We start from the raw sequence: 24,648 nt of genomic DNA on the forward strand, positions 1-24,648 counted from the left end.
AAGGAGGAGGATTGGTAGCAGATGTTAGCTCAGGGCTAATCTTCCTTAAAAAAAATCCTAAACTCCAGACAACCCCCTAAAAGGTAAAGAATGAGCCAAGGGGTCCTATATTTGTCTTGACAGGTAGAATATAATTATATACATAAATCCCTCTATAAAGACATTTCTACATGGAATTCATCTTGATAAAATGGCTCCATAAATGGTTGCGCTACCAAAACAAAAAATAACCAAATGAAGGGTGAAGTTGGTTAAAATTAATAATGTCATGGAAGTTCCATTAAAAACTACTTTCAGACCATTCCATTAAAAAATCTGGTACTCTAATTAACCAAACATTCTTTACATGATTGATTGACCTGAGTTTAGCTGCTTGCCAAGGAGTTGTCCAGAGTACTGAAATTATCTTGGCATGCCTTCTGCAAAATTTTATTCTAATAAAGATGAATTATTTCAATAATATTTCCCCCGTTTACTTTAACCAGAGAGAATTAGTAATCAGTAATCCCTTTCCTCTCATTTTGTCTTTTCCACCTCCTGTTTTTAACAGCCTTTTAAATTGCTATTAACCTACTTTCCAGATATCATCTAATTTAATGGTGGGGCTGGGGATTTTTCCAAGAGGAAAATAAAGGTGTGATGTAGAAACAACTGTAGTACTGGAATTTTACTCACAGCACAGAGAAGAGAACATGACATTTTATAACGTGCTTACTTGAAATGCAAAAATAAATGTTAACATTTAATAACATTAATTGAATACCTTATAAATTGATGTATTTTTAAAGCAAGCTAAAATAATAAGCCAGATTCATGACATAATTTCCACAAGCAAATTCATTTAAAAGTGACGCATTTCACTGAAGTTTTATATGGAAGTGTTTTTCACTTTATTAAATATCTGTGTGCACAGTAGGCCCTCAAAGAATACTTGATTGTGGATTAATGTGTCCCCGCAATTTTGGGTAATTAAATTATATTTAAATACAAAGGAGTGGGAACTCACACTTTTAAGCAATTACACAAATATTTATTTTCGTAAAGTTGGCAATGTTTTATAAGCCGAATACTCGAAGTGTATCTGTTGTATAGGTCCAAATTTTCAGATTTCATATTTCCTCAGAGATTAACCATAATATATTTCATAGTTAGCAGGTATTTTATGTACACCTTGTATCTAAAGCTTAGCCAAATTTCACAGCCTAATTTAATTTTAAAGAGACTTAATTGCTGGATTTATCTAGGTTTGCTGAAATCCTACAAGAAGGTTACCACATGTCACTTTCTAAAGCGTTTTACCTTGGCTAATCTCTCCGGGTCTCCGGGATGCCTCGGGATGACTTTCTGCAGTCTCTGGAAGCCATAGTCTATGGTGGGTTCATTTAATGCTGAAAAGTAAAAGTCCGCTTTTTGAGTATGTATCCTAGCCATAAAGCAAATTTCTTTATTAAATCTTCCTCAGGTAATAGGAAGGTTCTGATATTATCTAAGAATTGATACATAATGGATACAATCTGTTAAGGAGTTTTGCTATTGGCGTTGGTGAATTCACACTTATAAGTTTGGAATTAATAGTAATTTGGTGTTTTTCCACTGGAATGATATTTCAAAATTTCAGTATTATTACAATTATTTTATCCTTCCTGCCTTAAGTGCACACACACATAATTCTCTGCTCACCCTCAAATAACCAGAAGTATTATACAATCAACCATACCCGTTTCTTATGAGGAAAATAAACTACCTTTATAAGCTTTTCCTTTCTTCCTCCTCTTCTCTTTGCCAAGTATGCCTTTGCCATCTATTAATCCTTTTCTTAAATATCACTTTTTCTTAATTATTTTCACAAATATTTACATTCATACACATATAAACCTTCTGTGAGTTTATTCTCATAAAGCCCCATTCTTATGTGTAATACACTTTCAGAATTTCCAATTATATTTCACTACATGTACACCATTTAATGTGAGGCTCCACCACACACTGCAAATTCCATAGGAGCAGAACTCATACCTATTCTGTTTTGTGTTCGCATTGTTGAAGACAGTGCCTGGCACATAATAGGCACTTAGCGTCAGCAACTGTGAAATAAGTGAGTGAGGGAGTGACGGACGAATGAATGACATAGTCCAGCATCTCTACTCTGCTAAAGAGCTTTCAGAGCTGATTCTTCTATCCTGTCTCCTTCTTCCTCTCTCCTTTACTTTTCAGAAGTTTGTTGTTTAGATTTTGTGGTGCTAAGATTAATGCATGATCGAAGTAAAGAAAAAAGATACAAAGAATAAAATAATCACCTTACTCCTACTAGGAAGCCGTAAACACAGGAGGGAGTTTTTTAATTTTCCTTTTTGCATATATGTTTTATGAATATTTATTGCTATTATTCTAACTATCAAAGCAACACCTTTTGTTTAAGAAATTATAAAAAATTTTATAAAAAAATTTATAAAAAATATATAAAAAATTTTAAATATAGAAGTAAAAATAAAATCCTTCATAATCTCAACATTTTAGAGATGATCTGGGTTAACATTTTTGCTTATATCCTTCCAGATTTAAACACACACACATAACTTAAAATTATTCAGAGATATACTATTCACACTGTTACATAACCTACTTTTTATCCATTTAACAATATATCAAACTTTTCCCCAGGTTATTAAATATTCTTTTATAACATTATTTAAAATTCTTGCATATTTTTCATGACATGGGCTATAATTTATTTAAGTGGCTTCCTAATGTTTGGCATTTAACGTAATCCTAATTTCTCTTTATTATAAAAATCAGAGCAATAATTATCCTTTGTGCATAACTTTAATTATTTCAATTGGAAGATTCCAGGAATTAGAATTACTGGACCAAGAATTATGACTTATTTTTAAGGCCTTTCACACATACTGTCAAATCATCCCTCAGAAGGATAGACAAACTTTTACTCCCTCCAGCAATGCATGTGATCATTTTAACTTACGTTTCTGTATTCATGAGTGAGGTTGAAGAATTTTTCCGTATATTTGCTGATTATTTTAATTTCTTCTTTTATGAATTGCTTATTAATACTTCCTGCACTCTTTTCTATTGGGGATTAGTCTTTTTTTGCTTGTAAAAACATTTTATTAATATTTTTAACACTCTGACTGTCACCATGTTACAATATCATACCCCAATTCGCCCTTCGGTATTACGTATAGAGAGACCATCCCAACTCCAGGATCTGGTACGTACACACACACACGTGTGTGTGTGTTTGCAAAAACAGACATATACATACAGATATGAATTCTTCTTCTTTCAGTCCACCAATAAAATGTGTACTGCTCATCACATAGGTAATAAGGTTTTCGTTTTTCATTTTATTTTTCGTATGCATCTCACTTTTTGTTGTTTTTCTTGTGAATATGATTACTCCCTCATCACATTTTCTAAGTTTTACTAGCACCAAGAAACACTTTGGGCTTTTATATGTCTGTGCAGGCAGTGTACATGAGGGTAGTACGTGGTGTAGCCATTAAGAGAATCAGCTCTAGAGTCAAATAGATCTTGGGTTTGAATTTCAGCTTCACCATTAATTTCCGTAAGCTTCTGTTTAAAATCCTTCTCATGGGTTTGCTGTCAAAATTAAACAAAAACAATGTATATAATGCCCTCAGCACAGTTCTCGGCACATAAAAGATCTTCACCAATGGTAGCTGTCAGTTATTTTGTAACCAAACCCCTGACAGAAGTCACTATTTTTTCTGTTCATTCTTAGGCTTGCACACTCATGGCATCTATGTATAATGAGCATTTTGTCTCCTTTTGACAGGTATATTAATCCCACTTAGTTCTTTTAATACCATCTTGTGTTGGCTAAAACATCTAAGTGTCTAAAATGAGGATCATGGTGGATATTCTTGCTGTTTTTCCTCTAAATGAGAATGACACTAACATTTCATCACCAAACGTGGTGTTGGCTATTTGAGATAGATATTGTTACTATCCTTCAATAAGGGCTTTTATCAGGACTTGTTAGAATTTTTAGAAAATTACAATCATGAATTTTCTCCTTTGACCAATTTATATTGTATTTTATAATAGATTTCCCAATATTTCAAAATTAAACGTTTACTCATGGAGGCAGTATATAATTTGCCTAGGATATTTCTGGATTCAATTTGTTAATATTTTCTAAAGACTACTGATATGAGGATTAAATCAATTAAGTTACTGAGAATTGTGCCTGGCACATATTGGGCACTCAACAAATGTTAGTTATCATTGTTGCTGGGGATTTATGTGTTCATATTAATAATTGGGATTATGTGCGTGGTGTTGTCCAGCTTCCGATTGATTTTTATTTCATACTAGTCTTGAAAAACAAATTGAGAAGCCTTCTATATTTTATCCAATGCTCTATAAAACTTATATAGCATGGATGTTACCTCTTGACTAAAAGTTTCAAAGAACTCCAGTGAAATTGCTCTTGTCAAGATCATCAATAACATTTTAGCAAAATCAAGAGGAATTTTTCCATTCTTATCTTAAACTCAGCTTAGCACTTGACATTGGAAATACTCTCTTGCTGGAAATACTTCCACCCATTGGCTTTCCTGAACTCGCAGTGCCCTGTTTCACTCCCACCTCTCCAGCCATGCCATCTCAGCCTACTTTGAGGACTGCTCATCCTCTGTCCATCTGGCAAATGCTGATGCTCCTCGCTACTGTTGCCCAGGCAGTCTTCTGCTTGACATTCTCCCTTGGTGACCTCATCAGTGTCCCGATGATTTCTATGTCAAGCTACATCCTATCACAAATCTTCATCTCCAGTCCAGACAGCTTGCCTGAGATTCAGGCTTATCTATCAACTATTGGCTGAAACCTTGCACCTGGATGGCCCACAGACTCCTCCCACTTAAGATGTCCCGAGTTCATGTGATTCTCAGTGAACAGCTGTCACCCACCAGACTGCCAACCAGAAACCTTGGACTCATTCTTTATTTCTCAATATCATTTGTATTTTTCTAGAAAAATTGTGCATTTCATCAAGATTTTAAATGTTTTAGCATAGATTCTGCATGGTACTTGTTTAAAATTTCGAATCTCCTATTTATGGCTCACCCCTCCTCCCACCCTCACTTGGTTATAACTTTCTGAATAGTTATATTTATAATTTTGTCTTCCTTTTGTTCCAAAGAAAATATCCTAAAATCTCTAGGTGGGTTTGGTATTAAATTGTTAATTATTTATTCTAGTTAATTGCACTATATTAAAAAAGGTGGCCTACAGAATGTCTGCCTTTTGGAATTTATTAAGTTCTTTGTAAATTAACACATATTAGTCTTGTGTGTGTTCCATGGGTAATGCTTTAAAAGTATTATTTAGTATATCTTTTGATCATATTATTTAACATATTTTATACCTAATTACTACTATAAATTTATCCCTCCTCATTCTCCTCGTATTTCTAATAGTTTCTTTTAATGCATATGCTTTTCTCTAATGATAAGGAAGACATTCCATTTTAATTTAAAGCAATACCTTTACATTTCTCTAAAAATATTTTATTTTTTCTAATTATTTGAGTCTGTCGAGCACTCCACATATAAGGAATTTTGGCTACCTTTAATTTCCCCACCTCATACCCTCCCGTTTTACATTTCTGTTTATAGTTTATCATCTTCAGCTAATATTACTTTTATTAGATTTTCTATGATCTGTATCTTTTAGACATTAATTTTCATCTTTATCTTAAGCTGTATCATCGTATTAACAATAATTTAGATACTCAATATTAACTCTGCTGACCAATAGCGCTGTGATACCGTAACTTTTCCATGTTTGCATTCTTCATTGACTCAATTCTCCAGCAGTTAGGTGACATCAGTAAGAATAAGAGATGAATTCTATTGGTGCCCTTGAAATAAATCCCCAGCAACGATGGTAACTGACACTTGGTAAGTGCTCCTGTGAATAGGAGCACATCTTCTGTTTTCCTCACACATAAGTGACAACTTTTCTGGATACAGAATTGTTAAGTATATTCTTTTCCATTCAAGATCAAGTTTCTGCTCGTGTTGCTTATTCTCACTGTTTAAGGTGGGGACAGAGGAGGCCGAGGGGTTTGTCAGGGTCTCCTCCATCACTTCCTGGCCCTGCCGTCCTTTCTCAGGAGGGAATGACAAGTCCAGCTTTCGCAAGTCCTCCAACACAACCCTGTCTGCACACACCAGCTCAGTGCCACAGAATTTCTGGCATATTGATGACACCACTGAGCTTCAAGCATGAATGTCAGATTTCTCTTTTTCTTTATGTTTTCTTGAAAATACCCTCTGCTATATTCTGGGGGTGGGACAGCTTAAACACTTGCACTCGCATTACTATCTTACCCAGAAACATGTGAGAATAGCTGGGTTTGTGAGGGAATTATTCTGTAAACATTTTTTCCCACTTAGCATTATAATGTCAGCAATTTTTGAAGTGTTTTTCTTTAATAACAGGATTTTGAGTGGCTATAATATTCAATAATGAAAATCATGGTTGCCACTCTTCGAATTTACTGAAGGCGTACTATACTACGGCCATGATGGTAAGCCATTTACATACATTAGCTCATTTAACCCTCATTACAACCCCATGACATGGGTTTGCTCCCCATTCTAAGCGCAGTTGCAGGCAGTAAAGGTGAGATCTGCAGCCTGGTTTCCCTAACTCCAAGGCCTGTGCTCTTGACCTTTTCTGCTGTAGAACTAGAGATGCTGTTCCAAGCCCCAGCCGGAGGTACCAGCCCCTGAGCCAAAGGCTGCCCCTCTGGACTTAGCTACTGGCCTGGAGCTGGTGAACAGCAGAGAAAGTGTTGAAAAGTGGCCATGCCACTCTCTGCTTCCTCTCATCCCCTCCCTGCACCCCTTTCCAGCCCTCCGTGTTCCCCCCCCACTGCCCCCGCCATCAGCTTCTAGCTAAGGGCCGCAGGTCTGGAGAGTGAAGCCGGCTGCCTGGGTTGCCTGACTTCTCAGTCATGAGTGTGGGGGAAGGCCCCATTTGGTATCAATCAACAAACATAAACAGCTGCCTGGTGCCGCAGGGCGAACAGACTTGGTGACAAAATGTTCTAAATCAATCATTGCCTCATCTTTTTTCAAATATGCAGCATTTTGTTACCTAAGGTACCAATTTTCTTGAGAATTTTCTTGAGAGAGAGGTTCTCTCTCACCAGAGCTCTAGTGGTCCAACCGCAGGCCCACCGCTCATCTCCTTATTCCTTGCCCTTCCTTCTGCTCACAGAGGAATTCTCTAAAGCTGGGCTCTCATCAGCACACAGAGGTGGCATGGAGATGGTGGTTTCTCTTTCAGAGAATTTCTCACACATTTGTACCCACTGTTCTCCCCTACTGGGAGACAAGACCAGGACACAAGAGTAACGCCTGGCTGATATTGCCTACCCTCCCCTCCTCATTCTCCCCATGTTAGAAATAGCAGACTATCTTGACCACCGTGGGTTAGCAATTCATGTTTTAAACTGAATAAGCAGATTAGGCATACCCATCTATTCCTTATGTTGATTGCTTTTTGGCAGGCCCCCACCAGACTTCACAGGGATAAACTGTGGGATAAGTTATGTGTGCATGCAAGATGAGAAAGACTGTAGTGGAACACACTGTCGTCTGTATCACACGTGTACACACGCGCGCGCACACACACACACACACTTTCATTTAGCAGGAGCACTTCTGAAGTAAAAGTCATAAAGTCGAAACTGTTCAGACAACACCAAATTGTAATAGGAAAAGTCAGTCAATCCCTCAAGTGTTCAACCTTCAAAACATCAAGGTTGGGTTAGACAACTTCGACTTTGGTTCCAAACTGACTTCCCAACTGATCAGTTGTTTTTACATCCTATAGCTTCAGCCTCACCTGGAATCCCAGCGTCCCTGCTCCCTACCTCCCTGGGTGTTCTCTGACTCTTTAGGCCTGGTGTGAGCCAAGTAAACCTCAATTAGCTAATGAGGTGCCCAAGACCAACACCAAGACTGTCTCTAAGGGCCAAACAGATCATTAACCACCATCATCAATGTGAATTTACAACCTCTCCTACCACATGGAGTGCGGGGGTGCTGTGAAGTTCTGCCAACCCCTCAGCTGGCTGACAGGGACACAGAGAAATGCTGGCAAGGCAAAAACAGAGTAAATTAAAAATATGCTTCGATCTATAGGCTCTGTTTATCTATGTCTTTCTTTAGTAACATAACATTAAGGTAAAAGGTCATTTCCCCACTGAAATATAATTTATATTTACCTTTTATTAAATAATTATGGCATGGCATGAAGTTAAATATTACAGAAGCTAATCAAGGGGGAATTCAATAGAGAAAACTCAGACATGAGAATTTCGTCTTTGCTATACATAGAATGTCTTAATCCTCCACTGGGAGTCATTCGGGTTTGCTTAAGGAGTTTAATAATACACATTTCAACTGCCACAGAATCTAAATCCCATTTGGATCAGCCTTGGAAAAACTTTCATCAATACCTTGAGATTTCATAATATTTCTCCTGAGAGCCTGGATCTTATGTGTCATTTCTCATTTTGATTGCGGGTGTAATATACGAGGTTACTTAAATATCTTAGACCCAACAAATAGATATAAACTATAAGCAATGTGAGAAGGTTTTCTTTTATAAGTAAATAGTATTAAAAAAATATCTATTGGGAACTACTCATTAAAAAAAAAAGGCTGGCTGGTGCTCAGTATTAATTTTCCCAAAGGGTTGGTGAAATGTAAAAATTCTATATGATTTTTTCTTCCCTTCAGAGGGGGCACAGGGACCAGATAATGCTTACTCCAGCTTATGCCTCTACTTCTGTTTCCCAAAAATTTACGGGACACTGGCTAACGTGGAAAGGGGACTCTTTGATAGAGTCTTGGTCAACCCTCAATAAAGTCAGCATTGACATTGCAGGCAGGCGGTCATTTATGCCCTTGACCAACAGGAGTCCTGATCACAAAGACGGCAACGTCAAGGGCCGGTAGAGTTCCTTTGCAGAAATTTGAGAGGAGATGAATAAGACAGTGGGGTGAGAGAAGATCTGAGCGCTCTTCTGGCTGCTGCTCTGGGATGTTGGCCTGGGGTTCAGCTTTCCTCACTAATAAGTCTTCAGTTGGAGCCTAGGATCATTGTGGAGTCTGTGGATGGCCATCAAGAGGCTGATAAAAGTCTAGAAAGTCTGAGCCTAGCTGTGTATTTGCACATATGTGCATTTGTTTGCAGCAAAAGCTTTTCACTTTTACCAGATGTGTACAGAGCCAACAGAACTAGAGGATCTTTCCAGTACTAACTCTAAACCCCAAACTTCTCCAAGCATAAAGACAATAATGGAAAAGAACCCTGCTCAAGAAACCTAAAAACTATGTAATGTGACTGCCAGATAAACAGCAGATCAGAAGGTGGACTCTGATGTGCAAGCAGAGGAGAAAACATGCCTCAGAAATACCTCTCCATGTGGCTCTGGTCAAAGACACACTGTCTGTCAACAGGACAGGAAGGTGTCCTAGCTTGAGGAGGAATTTAGATACATGCAGACTGGTCCCTGCCCTCATGCCCCCTTTAGGACTTCTCCATGCTGCTCTTCCTTCACAGTGTCTATGTTCTCAAAGTGCTGTGATCATACGTATTGGCTCCAAAGGGTCTCCTCCTTTGTGCTGTGATTTGGGCTCCTCTCTCTTCTTTCTCTTTCTCCCAATTTCCTGGTTCAATCATCTACCTTCTGCCCTACTCCTTATATCTCCAACATTCAAAGGCTATGTTCAATTAGCATTTAATGCTCCCGAGTTAAGTTTTTTCACAGCGTTTGAGGGTGTGATGGAGATAAAGCTGGCCTGGCCTGGGATATGCCTTAGTTCCCGTCCCTGGCCAACTACGCCACCTTCAGGGCTAGGTGGACTTTGGCGTATTTCTCTGAAAAGACAAAAGGTCAAGCTAAATGGCCTCCAAGACCCCTTGTAAGCTCTTGCATTATATGATTCTAAGACTATTTATTTGGAGTGGTCAATGTCTGCTTTGAGAAGTAGAGATGGGTAGGGTTGAATCCATGGGCTGTTGAATTCAACAGTCATTGCTACATTGAAATCTCTCCCCACATTCATTTGTTTCAATGAAGCAAAAGTTCAGTGTCACCAATTAAAAAAAAACAATGAACAAAGATAATATAGGAACACGTTATGAAGAGGTGGTACCTGCCTTTGTGGATACAGGAACCAGAACACGCAGTGAGAACTAGCCGTGCACAGTGAAAGATTAGACAGAAGCCTTTGATATTTAATTTTAAATGAAATATTAATTTAATATTTAATTACGCTTTGGTTTCAAGAAAAACTGCAGCAGCAAGACAGATTGTTTGAAGAAGGGAGTAATATACATGGTTAAGGAGACAACTGTAAAAATTAAAGATAAATTTCAAGGGTAAATCTAAATGCCACAATGGAGCAGTTATGAATATGTGCACACTCTCTGTAATGTGTATTTAGAATATTATAGCTGAGAGCACCGGGCCATTAAGGGGCTGGGGCGTCTCTAGCGAAACAACAGCCCCGTATTGCAGGGCTTCCAACGGAGACGTCGTTCCTCAGACTCAGCTGAATGACGGATCTGAATTTCAGGAGAGGTGGGGCTGGAGGCAACTTCAGTAAAACTACAGGCTACCAGGAGGGCCGTTGATTCAATCTGTTTCCAGTGTGAACAGGGAACAATTGTACTCGGGCCAGTTTTTGATGTCTGAATAGGGTATTTTTAACTAAAAATCAGATTCATTTCTTAAATGGGATTTTTTTTTTCCAGGATAATGCTATTAAAAAAAAGAAAGAAATGTGAAGTGGATGAGCTATTAACATTTGCGATCCAGCTTGCACATCTGTGCAGTGCAGCTTTATGAAAGGAGGACCCCACACCCTGCGCTGAGCCTCAGCAAGGAGACTGTTCAGGTATGATTTGGGGGTTTGTGGAAAACTCTAGGCCTCCCATTTCTCCTCCCAACTGCTGCCTGTTCTTGGTCATTTTCTTGTTAACACTGTCTCCCAAATAATGAACAGGGTATGCAGTCAAATGCATTTATTTGTGCTATAGTAAAAGATAAAAGTGTTCTGACATGAATTCTTTGGTTTCTCAGTGTGTCTCGATTAGCCAGGCTGTTTCGCCAACTGCTAAATTCAGCCACACACCTTGCGAAGCAGCTCCTCTGCCTGCACTGAGCCAGCCGGCCCAGTCTCTCTTCTGCTCTTCCTCATCCTCCTTTGAAACTCTGCTGCCCCTGCACCCCACCTGCAGAGTCCATGTTCTCAGACTGCCTCCGCCCTGTCTGTCACCTATAAAACCCTGATTTGTCAGCTAGACCCAGATATTAAGGGCAGAACGTGGCAGGGCTTAGAAAAAGAATTTACCTTTTACAGAAGAGAAGACATGCAAAAAAAGTCCACCCTTGCTCAAACAGCTGTGAGGGAGGGAGCCACCCAGAAGTTGTCCCAGACTTCTACTACTGTGTGTCCCTCTGCCAAATGTTTACAAAGAGAATTTTGCTTATATTTCTATACAAAACACTTTGCATATCTATATCATTTCATCTTTCCAGTAAGATAAAGTCTTCCTATTTTTTAGGTTAGAAAACCGAGGCCAAGAATGGTTAAGTGATTTGCCGGAACATTGGGTCTCAACTCCAGGCCTCTAAACTCTGTGTCACTCATTGCCTGTGTCCCTCAACGCTAAATTCTCTCAAGTGTAATTACAAAGTGGAGTTTGTACTCCTTTGCCTTCTGCAACTTCAGTTTCTCATGGAGAGGATAATTTCTAGGACTTCTAAGGAATTCAAAGCCCTTCATAGGCTCTAAGCCTGTCATATCACACTGAAATAGAAATCTCCCATTTTGTCATCTGGAACCCCAGGGTGAGGGTGAGGCATCGTCTGAGCCCCCTCCATGCTCACTGGCCAAGCCTACCTTCTGCATGCTTCCTCAGAGTAACAGCCAGAGAGCCAAGGCCATCGGCATCTGCCAAGTAAAACTACCAGACGAAGCCAAACACATGGCCTTGGTGTAATTTCTTCAAAGATGCTCTACAGTATAGCTAAGTAGTACAGGTTAGTGGTTAAGAGCACAACCTTGGAATAAGTCAGCTGGGAGAGGACCTAGCTTGCTGCCTTAGGTGGCCAGATTCTCATTTGTAAAGCTGAGCTACTAACAGAACCATCATAATGGCAAAAAGTGGTCATTATAGGAGTTCATAAGACAGGCATGGTCCTATGTGGTCAGTAGATGACAGATGTGGTAACTGAATTATCATTTTTTTCTTACTAGTTTTATCAGATGGTAGAACTTATAGGAGACTTCTTAATGAGCAATCAAATGTTTAGCCCGGATTCTGCAAAGAGCCACAGGAACAATGCTGACAAGGTGTTCTTATCTACCCCCACACCCTCAATGACTTGCCATCAGCTCTCGCATCCTGACTTTTCACTGGTTTCTGTGGATGGTGCAGATTTTACAATTATAGACAATGGCAATTCCGCCCCCAAATGCCTTGCTCCAGACATTCTCTCCCCTCATCCTCAAGACAGCCAAGAAGTTCCTGCACAACCAATAACTGTGGTCCCACTGGGCGCCTCTAACAGAATTATTTTTTCTGCACTTCCAGTTCTCTGTGGAAAAATCTGTGAGAGGAGTAGAGGATCTCCTCCCCTCCAAGCCTGGGCTGGCACACCGCCTCTAGTTCTCAAACCAGACAGAGGCAATTGGACCCTTCCTGATGAGCTGTATTCTCATGTGGATCTCTCAATTCTGCAGCAGCAAGCTACACTTTAGCAAACGACGGTTAGAGGAAAATAGACCTGCAAAGTCACACGTGTGAAGAAAATGTGTTGTTTTTCAGAGCCCTGATGTTGTTTATGCTGTACTTGGCAGCAACAACCATGGGGAGCTGATTACTGCCTTTTGGATAATTATACCAGGTAAGTTAGATCTAATAGGCTTGGGTTTATTATGCTAGTGCGTCCTTGGATACGGGAACCGTCAATGGTTGGACCAGGAACCACAGCATGTGTATGGTGGAGTAGGGGCTAAAGGAGGGGAGGTTGGCTACAGCCTCTCTTCCTACCTCCTGCTTTTTGAGTCTCCTTCTAGAAAGTTCCACCTAAGAGAAAATACTGTTGTGTTCATGGTGTGATGACTCGGTCTCATAAGAACTGCCCCATGTGTGGAGTACTTTACAAGCCAGAAAGTCTCCAGAGCAACCTGGTGAGCAGAATCCAGGTTTCCCAAACTCATTTCTTTGTTTAAAATACAGATTCCCAGACCCTCCCAGAAGAGCAAGATTCAGTATGTCTGGAATGGGGCCAAGCATGATTCTCAGGCTCAGCCAAATTAGGGAAACACCTATGGGTAATAGTATAATTAGTACCAGAGCTTAACAGATGAAGAAAGCGAGGCTAGATAGGTTAGGTGACTCGAAGAAAGGACAAACAAGTCATTGACGACACGGCTGGCGTCCAAAAGCAGGTCTTCTGGCTGAGTCCAGTGCGTCTCCTCTTAGACCCCATCCTACGCTGGGCGCTCACTCTGTCCCCACTAAAGTCCTCTGGGTTTCGAGTTTTTCTTTTCCTCTGGAATCAAGATGATATTCTCCACCTCCGCAGCAGAGCTGAGCATTTTGTCCAGGCCTACGGCGGTCTCTGGTACTCTACCCTGCAGCTAAGCACTGGATGCGGGACTGGAGGGGCTGATCCCCAAGATGCTCAGGAGGCCAGGATGGCTGGAACGCGAAGAGGTCTCTGTGTCGCCTCCCAGGGAGAAGGCTCCCCATGATCTCCAGGCTCGCTGCAGGTAGGCCTCAGCTCTGGGCAGAGAAGCCGCAGCTTCAGTCACCCGGTGAAGCCACGGTCTTTCCAGCCGTTGGACTAAGATGCCCAACAGGTTGTAAATTAGCTTTCCACGTCAGTGGCTGCTTGTTGAGTGGGCAAGACAAGAGGCCACCAATCTATTTCCTGTGATGTCTAGAACCCTCCATGGATAACATCAGCCACTTGTCTTCATCGGCCTGAGTCGCATTGGGCCCAGTAACCTCAACGTGGAAGTTTTTAGAGAAAGTGACCAGCCTCCTGAGCCATCCTGGACAGTGTTTGTATTTCTGTCTCTTCTCTGATTGTGAAAGAATGTACTACCACCTCCCCACCCTTCTCACCCCATCTGCCTCCCAAGGTCCTTCCTTCTCAAAGGCAGGCTTCTGGGAGAAGCTTCACTGCTCCCCTGGCTGTGAATACTTTCCTTGTACCTGAGGGATCAAGTTTACCAATGCATGCTGCTTCAGTATTTAAACGTGTGACATTAGATTTTTTGTATCATATTTTCTTCATTTAATTTTTAATTAAAAACTACTTAATTTTATTAGAAAATAATAAATAAAAGTAAGCAAAATGAAAAAAATTAAATAATAACACCAACACCCAGAAACCACTATTGTCATCACCTTGGTATGCAGCCTTCCATACCTTACTTGGGTTTTTTACACAACTATTCTTTTTTCATATATATAAAAACTGGACCATACTGTGCATACAGTTTTGAAGCTTTTTTTTAACCTGTGTCACAGACATCTTTCATGTAACTAAATATCCATCCACAGCATTACTTTTAATGCCTAAAAAGTGTTTCAGTGTAAGGGTGTTCCATTATTTATTTAACGAGTTCCCTAATGGACACTAAGGATGTTTTCAATTTTTCACTACTATAAAGTGTTCCAATGAACAGACTTAAGACAAATTCAGTCATGTCCTAAGTATACATTCCTAAAAGTAGAACTGTTGGCTCAAAGGGTACATACATTTTTAAGGTGAGTACCATCAAGTGACTCTCCTGGAGCCACCTACCTTCCTACAGTGTGTGTTAGGAAGTCCCCACTTTCTTCTAGTTTTGCCAACCTGGGTATTTTCATTTGTTTAAAAAAAAATTGTCAACTTGCTAGGGAAAAAACATTATCCTACAGTTGCCTTAATCTACATTTATTTGATTATTAATGTGCTTGAGATTTTTGAAAATATGTTTATCGTTTACTTGTATTCCTTCCTGAATTGACTCCCGACATTCCTCGCCAGCTTTTAATTTAGGTGTTTTTCTTTTTCTCCTTAATTTGTAAGATATCTAACGTTCACCTCTTTATCCACAATGTGTAACCTAGTGGTTGACAAGTAGTAAGCCTAAAATAAACTTTTGCTGAACAAATGAATGAATCTCTTCATCCATAGATAATATGTCATATATAACAATATGTTCCCAGTCTGTCCTCTTCCTTTGGATGTAGGGACCAGCACTTCGACATGTGAAAATTCTCTTTCTGTAATCACATATTTATGCTTAATGGTTTCTGTCCTTGGGGTCAAGATTAGCAAGGCTCAAGATTATAATAATTTTTTGAAATGTCTACATTTTTAATAAAAATATTTAATTCAAATATGTTTCAGTGGACGATATGAAATTTGATAGCTAACCTTTTTTTTCATACTTAACTCGTTGGCCCAACACCGTGTGTTAAACCGTCCATTTGTTCCACACTGACTTGAGATGCTCCTCACCTGTCCAACGACTTGGTTATTCACACTATTCAGGTGTACAGACTGCTTATTTTTAAATGTTCTCTTCTGTTGCATGACATTTCTGTATGTTCCTGGAAAACCCCATATTCTTTTAATTACTCAAACTTAAAATAGGTTTTAATGTCTGGTAGGACAAGGCTTTCTCATTTTTCAAAATGAGGGGGCCCATTTTAGCACCTTTACTTTTCCAGGTGACCTTTTGTAAAGTTCCCCCAAATATTTTGTTGGTGCTTTGATTGGCATTGTGTTAAATTCATTCATTAATCGACATCTTTACAATATTAAATCTGCCCACCTCTCCGCCAGCTGGAAGTATTTTGTCCTTCCTCTGAACTCCCTTAGCACTTTATACCTTTTTAAAAATCACTTTCTAAACTATACCCACCCAATTTTTCAAACCTGAAACCTGAGAGTTGTCCCCTTCCCTCCCTTCCTCAACCTTCACCCCATCCAATCCATCATCAGGTCCCGTCAATGCTACCTCCTAAATTTCATCCACTTCTGCCTGTCCCCACTGCCAGCACTCTAGTCCAAGCTGCTATCATTTCTGACCAGGGCCACCACAGTGGCCTCCAACCGACCTCCTCGAATCCACCCTGGCTTCCCAGCCATTCTCGACACTGCAGTCAGAATGATCTTTAAAAGGCAAATCTGATCATGGCACTCCCTGGCTTTAAAATACTCCAGTAGCTCCCCATGGCACTTGGGGTCAAGCCAAACATGCTGGCCCCACCCTCCCTTCCAGATGGAACCCAGCCTCTCTTTAACACATTCTTTCTGCTCTGTTCATAGTGGCCATCAAATATATCCCATGTTCTTTCCCACCCCAGGGCCTTTGCACATACTGTTTCCTGTGTTTGGACTGTTCTTAGCCTTCCCTATCATCTCAGTTTAAGAAGGGTCGATTTCCCTGCCATATATTCCCAGTATCCTATACAATTTCTTCTTAGTATTCATCACATTGGTAATTCCTGGTTTAGGTCAGTCTTCATGATGAGAACACTAATGGTAACAATAAGAAGAATATTAATAATAAATACCTTTCAAATAATAAGATGTAGTTGCTCTCTGTCCCAAGTGCTTTACATGCAGAAGTGTTTTAGATGTGGCTCATACCAGCTCGTGAGAGCAAGTTCTTAAACATCCAGGAATTTTGTGAGTTGGTCAATGTCATATTGATAGCTTGAAATCAGCCATGCTGGGAGTATTTGCACGATGGGAATCAGCAAATGCTACAAACCAATGCTTGCTTCCTCCCTCTCCCGTCTTTCCCTGGACAGCTGGTTGTTAAACCTTTACTAGCACACCACTGTTTCCATGCACTGTATGATTTAGTCTGTGGGGTAGGTAGCCCATTTTATAGATGGGGAAAGAAAGAGGTTAAGTCACTTAGGCAAGATTTAAGAACTAGTTAGAGGCCAACCCAGCTGTGCGTAGTTCACTGTTCTATCACCACACCAGAACGTGAGGAAGGAAGGATCCTACTGGTCTGACTTGTCTGCAGTGTCCCCAGGACACAGCACAGTGCTGAGCGTAGTGGGTGTGCTCAATCCATGTTCACCTCATGAATTGGTCAGTACTGTCTCAGCACATCGGGAAATCACAGCTATTTGCTGACGCTACATTGCTAAATCAGAGACCCCAGGCAGGATGGCCAGAGACCCGAGTCCTTGTTCTGACTCTGCCTTGAATTCAGTGGGCAATTGTGAGCAAGTCACTTCTCCCTGGGTCTCGGTTTTCTCATCTGCAAAAGAGGAAGTTTGACCAGAGGATCCTCGATGTCTCATCATCTTTAAAATTGTTTGAATTTACACGAAGCACAACATATATTATTTTCACAGTGATGTGGGCTCCGCTTTTACCAGGACTGTGTTTCCCCAAACTGTTCTGCCTGGCCATTTCCCACTTTGCTTTTGAAATGTCACTCTATTGTCACCTCCTCTGGAAAGGCTTCACTGATTCCCCAAAGTCAGCCACTCCTTGCTCAGTGCTCCTCCCACCCTTTCTGCTTTTACATCTCTGGAGACTCAGCCCAATTACTGTAATCTGCAAGTGTCTCTCTCCCCTTCTAGGACGGTGAGCTGCTAGAGGCAAACTGATATTACTGATTTTGTGCCTTCAGCATAATTTGGAGCTGATGTTTCTTCAATGAATATATGGGTTACTGATCCCTGGGTCGTACCTTCAGAGATTCAGATCTAATTAGTCTGGGGTCCAGCCTAGCCGTCCGTGATTTAAAGTGCAGCCCAGGGTGAGAACCTCGGCTTTCAGAGGAAGTTTACACGCGTACGCACACTTACACACACATGCATGCGCACACCACACCTGACTCCAAACGTCTATAGTCCCACTGAGTATCGAGCTTGTTTGACACTTTGGAAGAGAGCTGCAGATGGTTGCAGTGTGATTGTTATTAGTCCTGTCCATCTCCTCACAGGCCAGACCTGCCATCCACAAACAGTGGGTGCATTTGAGAAAATAGAGACACCAGAGCCCTCTACATGGGAGCATTGAGGAGTGAGACCCGTTCCTCACCTGACTTCAGGGACAGCCCACGCTCCTGGTTTCCTCCTACCACTGACCACTCCCTCTCAGTCTCCTTCTCAGGCTCCTCCTTCTCATCCTGAGCCCTAGCCATGTTGGTGTTCCCGAGGCACCATCTTTAGACTTCTTCCATCCTATAGCTATGCTCCCTTCCATGCCATCTCATCAGCTCGGTAGCTTTAAATCCTATCTGGATGGTGACTGCTCCCTTGTTAACATCCGCAGTATCTTCCCATCCAAACCCCTTGTCCTTCCTGCCTCTCCTACCTCATGTCCCATCGTTCTCCTCCCCACCGACCCCACTCAGGCTACACTATCATTCCCGCTCTTCCCCATCTACACCAGGCTTGTTCCCACATCTTAGGCTGTAATCTGTTCTCTGCCTGGGACCCTCATCCCCAGTTCTTTGACTGCCAGGTGCTGCTCTCGCAAATGCTGTGAACGAAGCAGAAAACACAGCCCCGAGGAGTTCCAGGGACAGAGGGAAGGCAATGCGAGTGGGGAGGAGAGGTCTGAGGGATATGGAGGAAGGGGACAGATTTCCACGCCCGTGATCCAGTCTCCACTCAATGTCCCTTCCTCAGAGAGGCCCTCCTTCATTCTCTATATCTTCCTTATCACTATCTGAAATTATATCATCTATTTTCTTTGTGGTCTGTCTTTCCCTCTAGAATGGAAGCTTTGTTAAGACGAAGGCCTTTATCCTGTCCCCTTCCATATCCCAGAGCCTAGGGCTTTGCCAGCCCATGGTAGGCATGCAATAAATACCCATTTCAATGAATGAATAAACTGTGTCCCTTTGGGAGCCAGAACAGTAAATATTTCATTGTGACTGCAACAGAGTCTTCCACAGATTCACACACACAAAAAGTAACCAACCAAGATGCGCCTATCTCAAGAGAGGAAATTCAAAGGTGAAATTTGAAAAAATATCCCTAAAAATTATCCTTTTCTATTACTCCTAGTTGATATCTAATCAGACATTTACACTTAAGCAAGAATAGAAGGCTGAGTACAAATGAGAGAAGAATACACTATAAAATAATATTAACAGAAATTCATAATACGCCTGATACATTTTCTTAGTTCATGTATTTTTTCTCTATACTCCTTATTTCCTCTTTCAAAGTACAATATCCTAGTTGTTCTCCCCGCCTGCAGTTGTGCCCCTGACTAACTCAGTCTGTATAGCAACAGCATCAGTTTCCCTAAGGGAACACCTTTGAGTTACTCTTCCTTGCACGGGAACCCTCAATGTCATCTTACATCTTGCCAAATCAAGTCCAAATTCCCACACAAGGCTTTCTTTCTTTTTTTCATTTTTTAAAATCGTGGCAAAATACACACAATAAAATTTACCATCTTAAACCATTTCTAAGTGTACAGTTCAATAGAGTCAAGTACATTCATATTGTCATGCAACCAATCTCCAGGACTCTTCATCTTGCAAACATGAAACTCTGTACCCATTGTACAACTGCTCTCATTCTCCCTTCCCACAACCTCTGACAACCAGCATTCAACTTTCTGTCTCTCTGAATTTGACTACTCTAGGTACCATTCAGGGCTTTTAAGCTGTTTTATGGTTTCCTTCCCTCCAGTGCCCAGCTCATCTAGGCTAAGTTCTGGTTTAAGTTCTACCCAAATGCATTGCCACAGCTGTTGAACCAGCCCTCTCTCCTTCAGACACCTGCCCATCTCACCCTGTGGGCCTTTGCACGTGAGATTCCCATAGTTGGAACATTCTTTCTTCTTTTCTTTGCTTATCCAGATGTTCCCCATCCTTAAAAATAGTCTTCAATTTCCATCTCCTCCTTGAGATCCCATCCCACTACTCCAGTCCACACTAAACTCTCTCTTCCTAGAACTCATATTCTATTCATTGGAAATACCAAACATTTATATTCTAATTCTCTGGCTATTCTGTGCAATATACTGTTACCTCCTTCAAAAGTTTCTAAACTTCCAAGTAGGGACCACGTCTTATACATCACTATAACTTCCACCTAGCAAAGTATTAGAAACAAAGTAGACATTCAACAAATATTGAACTAAGAGATAATTTCTACTTTCATAAAATTTTAAAATAATTTGAATCACTCTGCAGTATCATTGCGCAACTTTCTTGAATCCTTTTAGACAATTACACTTCGTCTAATTTTTATCTCATTGCTTGGATGGAAGTCTGTTCCAGCATGATTCCAGCAGAGTTAAATTTACAAGGATGCATTCCTGAAATGAGCTGCAGAGACCATCTCCCAGACTACACAGAAATTGCTTAAGCAAAATGCAAACTTAGAATCAAGTCTACACTTTCCCATTCACTGCTATAATCATCAGTCCACTCTTGCCACACTACTAGAAAGACCTGGAAAAGTTGGCGTGATTATAAAATGGGAAGACTGGGAACTAAAGCAAGGGTGAAGCAGGAGCCAGTCTCCTTTGGAGTCATTTTCTCACCCACCTGTGTAAATGAACCTCCCTGGAGCTCCTTTGCAGAACTGTTTGGATTTATAAGATAATGTCACTTCCACTACTCCGGGGATGTGTCGAGGAGGAGTCTGCACTCTGATGGCATGGGGAGTTATTAGCTGAGGAGTGAACGGGCAGCAAAATAAAATACCTGTTATACAAGTTATCACTGAGGATACTGCGGACATGAACACCTCTCACTACCACCCCCCTGGAGCAAACTAGCATCCTCAGGGTGCCCCGAATGCCCTGAGCGCGGTGTCTCTGTGTCTCACGTGTTTCTTTCTCTCACTTTGGAATTTCCTCTCAACCCAGCCTCTCCAGGGTCCTGTCCTTCCTACTAGCCCAGCTCAAGTCCCTCCCACCTCCTGTGCCCACCCCACTCCATCCCTGTAATCACTCCCTCCCTGATCCCTACACTGCTATGACCTCACATATTGATTTGGCAGTTTCCATATCCAACTTGGCACCGCTACTCATCTCTTTGTAACGTGTCTTGTTGGTTTTCTCATTATGAAAGTAGAACATATCCACTTTATAAAATTTGAAAATTATAGAAAAATATAAAGAAAAATACTAACATTGCATAACCCGAAGAAAACCAATATTAATCTGTGATGTGTTTCCAGTGCTTTTCTATGGATGTGTGTTATATAATTAGATTTTACATCCATACACACTGCTGTCTTGATTTTTTTCATTTAGGATCATAGTGCAAGCATGCTCCCTACTCCTGTGTCATTAGAACTTTTTCAAAACATAATTTTTAATTGTGGAATGATATTCCATTATTTATTTAACCATTCTCCTATTATCCAATATCTGGGCTATTTCTAATTTTCCACAATTATAAATAATACTGCAATGAATATTTATCTTTTTAAGGGATCCATGCCTGCAATAAATTGTGGTTCACATGTCTTTTAATCCTTGGTGCCCTGCTCAGAGTAGGTATTCAATAATGTATGTTCATGTTGCTGATGCTCCAGGAATTACTAGTTTTTCCACATCAAAACAATCTCTGGGCCAAAGAAAATTAGGGAAGCAAGTGCCTTTACCTACCTCACTCCATACAAGCATGGTCCCAAACACCACTTGGAGGCCATCAAAGAAGTTGTCCCCAATGATGATGACCATGGCTCCTCCTGTGGTCCAGCCTTCACTGGGGCTAATGGCTTTGATGCAGGGAGTAGCTAAGCAGATAGGAAAGAAAAAGTCAGGTCTGCCCATTGGTAGTTGAAGTTTGGAGTTTTGGGGACTGGCTGCTCTTGAAAGCTGTTGGTCATTCCAAGAAGTTCAAGTTGAGCTTTGCTGACTTGCCATCATTCCCTAATTGGTTGTTGCTTTTCACCAGGTCATTAAAGCCTAATGAGTTGACCACTATGTATGAAAACATGGAACACTTAGCTAATTGTGCAAAGGGTGTTTTTAAAACTCTGTTGTTTTTCCCCATATTTTTATAAGTTGATCACACTGGAAATGTGTAAATCCCTTTTCTCTCCCCACCTCCTCTGCCCCAAGATGTTAAGATTTACAAGGCCTGTTAATGTGCTAGAGAGAGAAGGAGAAAGCAAAATCTATCATAATTGAAGGTTTTTTTCAACTTTATCAAGAGACAATTTCTAATCACTTTCCTAACTGTGTAGGAAGGATTTTCCCCCTTTCTTCCATATGTTCAAGGCCTCTGGACTTTACATCCCAACAGGAACCAATATGGTTTTCAGGCCATAACTAAAGTCAATCCATCACTCCATTTCCAAAGTTGACAGGGTCAAAGGTGGAGGAGAACTTTGGCAGGACTCCAAAAACATGAGCCCCCTTTGAACAGCCAGTCAATCACATCCAATCAGTCAAAAGAAACTGGATGGGTTCCTAGTTCTGAACCCTGGGATTTTCTTCTCCCCTTTCAGTGCCCACTGTGGGAGAATTAACACCACTCCAAATTCTTTACTGATTCAATCATTTTCTTTCAGTTCATTAATTCCTATTTAAAATGATACAAGACACATTTCAAGGGCCGAGTTGGGGTGGGGGCTGGTGGGCAGTATTTAGCAAAACATCACACCAAAGTAGTAGCCAAGTTTAGTCCTTCATTGTCTCTTGCAAGGCCTTCCTACAGCAGTGAGTTGGGGGCTGGAGGGAAGAAGAACTTCGATGGAATTTATTCAGGTTTGTCAGTTATCATCCTCGATATACTTTAATTTTTCGGACAACTTGAAGTTTAACAGTTACTGTTATTTCTAATTACTTTAATGCACTTGGAAAACTACCCAGAGCAGACCAGGATTTCTTCTTGTCCAAGCAAACAAAAATCAATTAGTGTCAGTTTCATTCTGTACATTGTTTTGTCTTGCCCACAATCTGTTTAAGGGCACATCTGACACTTATTCATACACGTCTGGCCCTGTAATGTTCCTGTTTAACTAAGATGTCATAGGCCTACATTTGCCTGAAATGCCCAGCTAGCAAAAAGAAAACCACAGAACTGAATGGAAGAGACAGTGGGCACAGGGGCCTGAACATCGGCTGGGAGATGTGTGGGGGTTACAACAGAGCTGGCAGGAGTCTGTGTTTATAGCTTTCTTTTAAAACCCACATCGTCTTGTGTACTTTCTCCACTCCCACTCAGTGACATAAAGTTGAAATTCAGACAAGGAAGTTTTTGGAGAACTCATTTGTCTGCCATTCTCAGCCCAGACAGCAGACAGCCTACCTTCTGATGGGTCCAGTCTTCTTGCTCTCCGCCCGTGCTTCGAGTTGTTATGAACAAACATATTGTCGGAAACAGCTAGCACATGTCCATCCACATTCACCGTTGTTGACAGCACAACCTGCATATTTAAAGTAAAAAGGAGGGGGTGGATTTAGTTTCACATAAAGTAGTAAAAGTGGCAGAATTCTGTTTTGCCAGACATCCATATGGCTAATGAGGGACGGACTAGAATTTGGGGACAGGGCCATGCTCTCGGTATCTCAACAGGTGATCTGCCTCCTGTAATTATGGCAGAGTTTTATGGAAAAAGAGGCCACCTTTCGCCCATTTGTTGCCATGTATTTGTATTCAAACTATGCCCAGGTGATGAAGTGGGGAAACTGGCCATCTGCCTGTTGGCTCTAGAAACCTACGTCTCTATCAAAATACTTGGACTATCACTTCAGCTGACTTTCGAGGGGTAGTCACAACAAGGAGGTGACTGTGCGTGGGTCAGGGAGCTGAGATCTAAACACCAGCTGGGAGGTCATTTCTCCAAGCTCAAGAATGGGTTCTTGCACTTCTGCCACGTGCTAGAGTAATGCTGGGCATGGAGATGCTGCATGATGCGTTGTTTGCGGCATCCCCATCTACTAGAAAGCAGTGGCAGAGAAGCTCAGATTTTGAGTGAGAAGATAAGGTTGCTGGAATTTGGTGTTGGAAATGAAGGAAATTTAGTATCTCACCAGAGGGAAGAGAAGAGATGGGTGTGGAGTAGTGAAAGAGCATGGATTTGGAGTCAGACAGAACTAAACTCAAATTCCACAGCTGCTACTTCCTAACTTGTAACCTTGGACAAATTACTCAACCTTTTCGAATCTCCATTCTTTCCTTATCTGTAAAACATAAACAATAATGCCTATCTCAAGGGCTGAATGAGATAAAATAAGGATAAAATGAGACTGTCGATGTAAAGCATTTGGTGCAGGCCCTGCCACGTGCCAAATTAGGATGAGTTCCCATCCTAATCGCCTCACCTCTGCCTTGTTGGACCAGTCAATAGGACAGATTACAATACTCATTGAGCCGCTCCCTAGTCTAAGCTCTGGGGGAGGCTCTAGAAAGGGGAACACAGGGGCTACATAGGTACCAAAAGTTACAAGCTATGGCCCCTACTTTGAGCTTACTTTCAGGCTGGAGACACATGGCTGACACATAAAACAAGCAGCACACAGGATGGGATCAAATTGAGTTCTGTGTGTGCTGCAGATCAGGAGTGCAGGAGGTTCAAAGAGGCGGAGATCAGCCAAGGCTGGAGCAGTCA

At 41.0% G+C, this 24,648-nt stretch overlaps 1 protein-coding gene across 1 annotated transcript in view; it reads right to left on the bottom strand.

The window, feature by feature from the left end:
- Positions 1-24,648, bottom strand: part of EBF2 (EBF transcription factor 2) — a 187,197-nt gene that overhangs the window by 20,012 nt on the left and 142,537 nt on the right. Inside the window, exons 8-11 of the mRNA XM_001493943.6 lie at positions 23,346-23,463; positions 21,695-21,825; positions 20,625-20,751; positions 1,300-1,388 (exon numbers count right to left, since the gene is read on the bottom strand). Coding sequence (XP_001493993.1) covers positions 1,300-1,388; positions 20,625-20,751; positions 21,695-21,825; positions 23,346-23,463 — 465 coding nt within the window. The remainder of the gene's footprint in view (positions 1-1,299; positions 1,389-20,624; positions 20,752-21,694; positions 21,826-23,345; positions 23,464-24,648) is intronic.

Source organism: Equus caballus, chromosome 2 (genome assembly GCF_041296265.1).
Source record: "Equus caballus isolate H_3958 breed thoroughbred chromosome 2, TB-T2T, whole genome shotgun sequence".
NCBI lineage: Eukaryota > Metazoa > Chordata > Mammalia > Perissodactyla > Equidae > Equus > Equus caballus.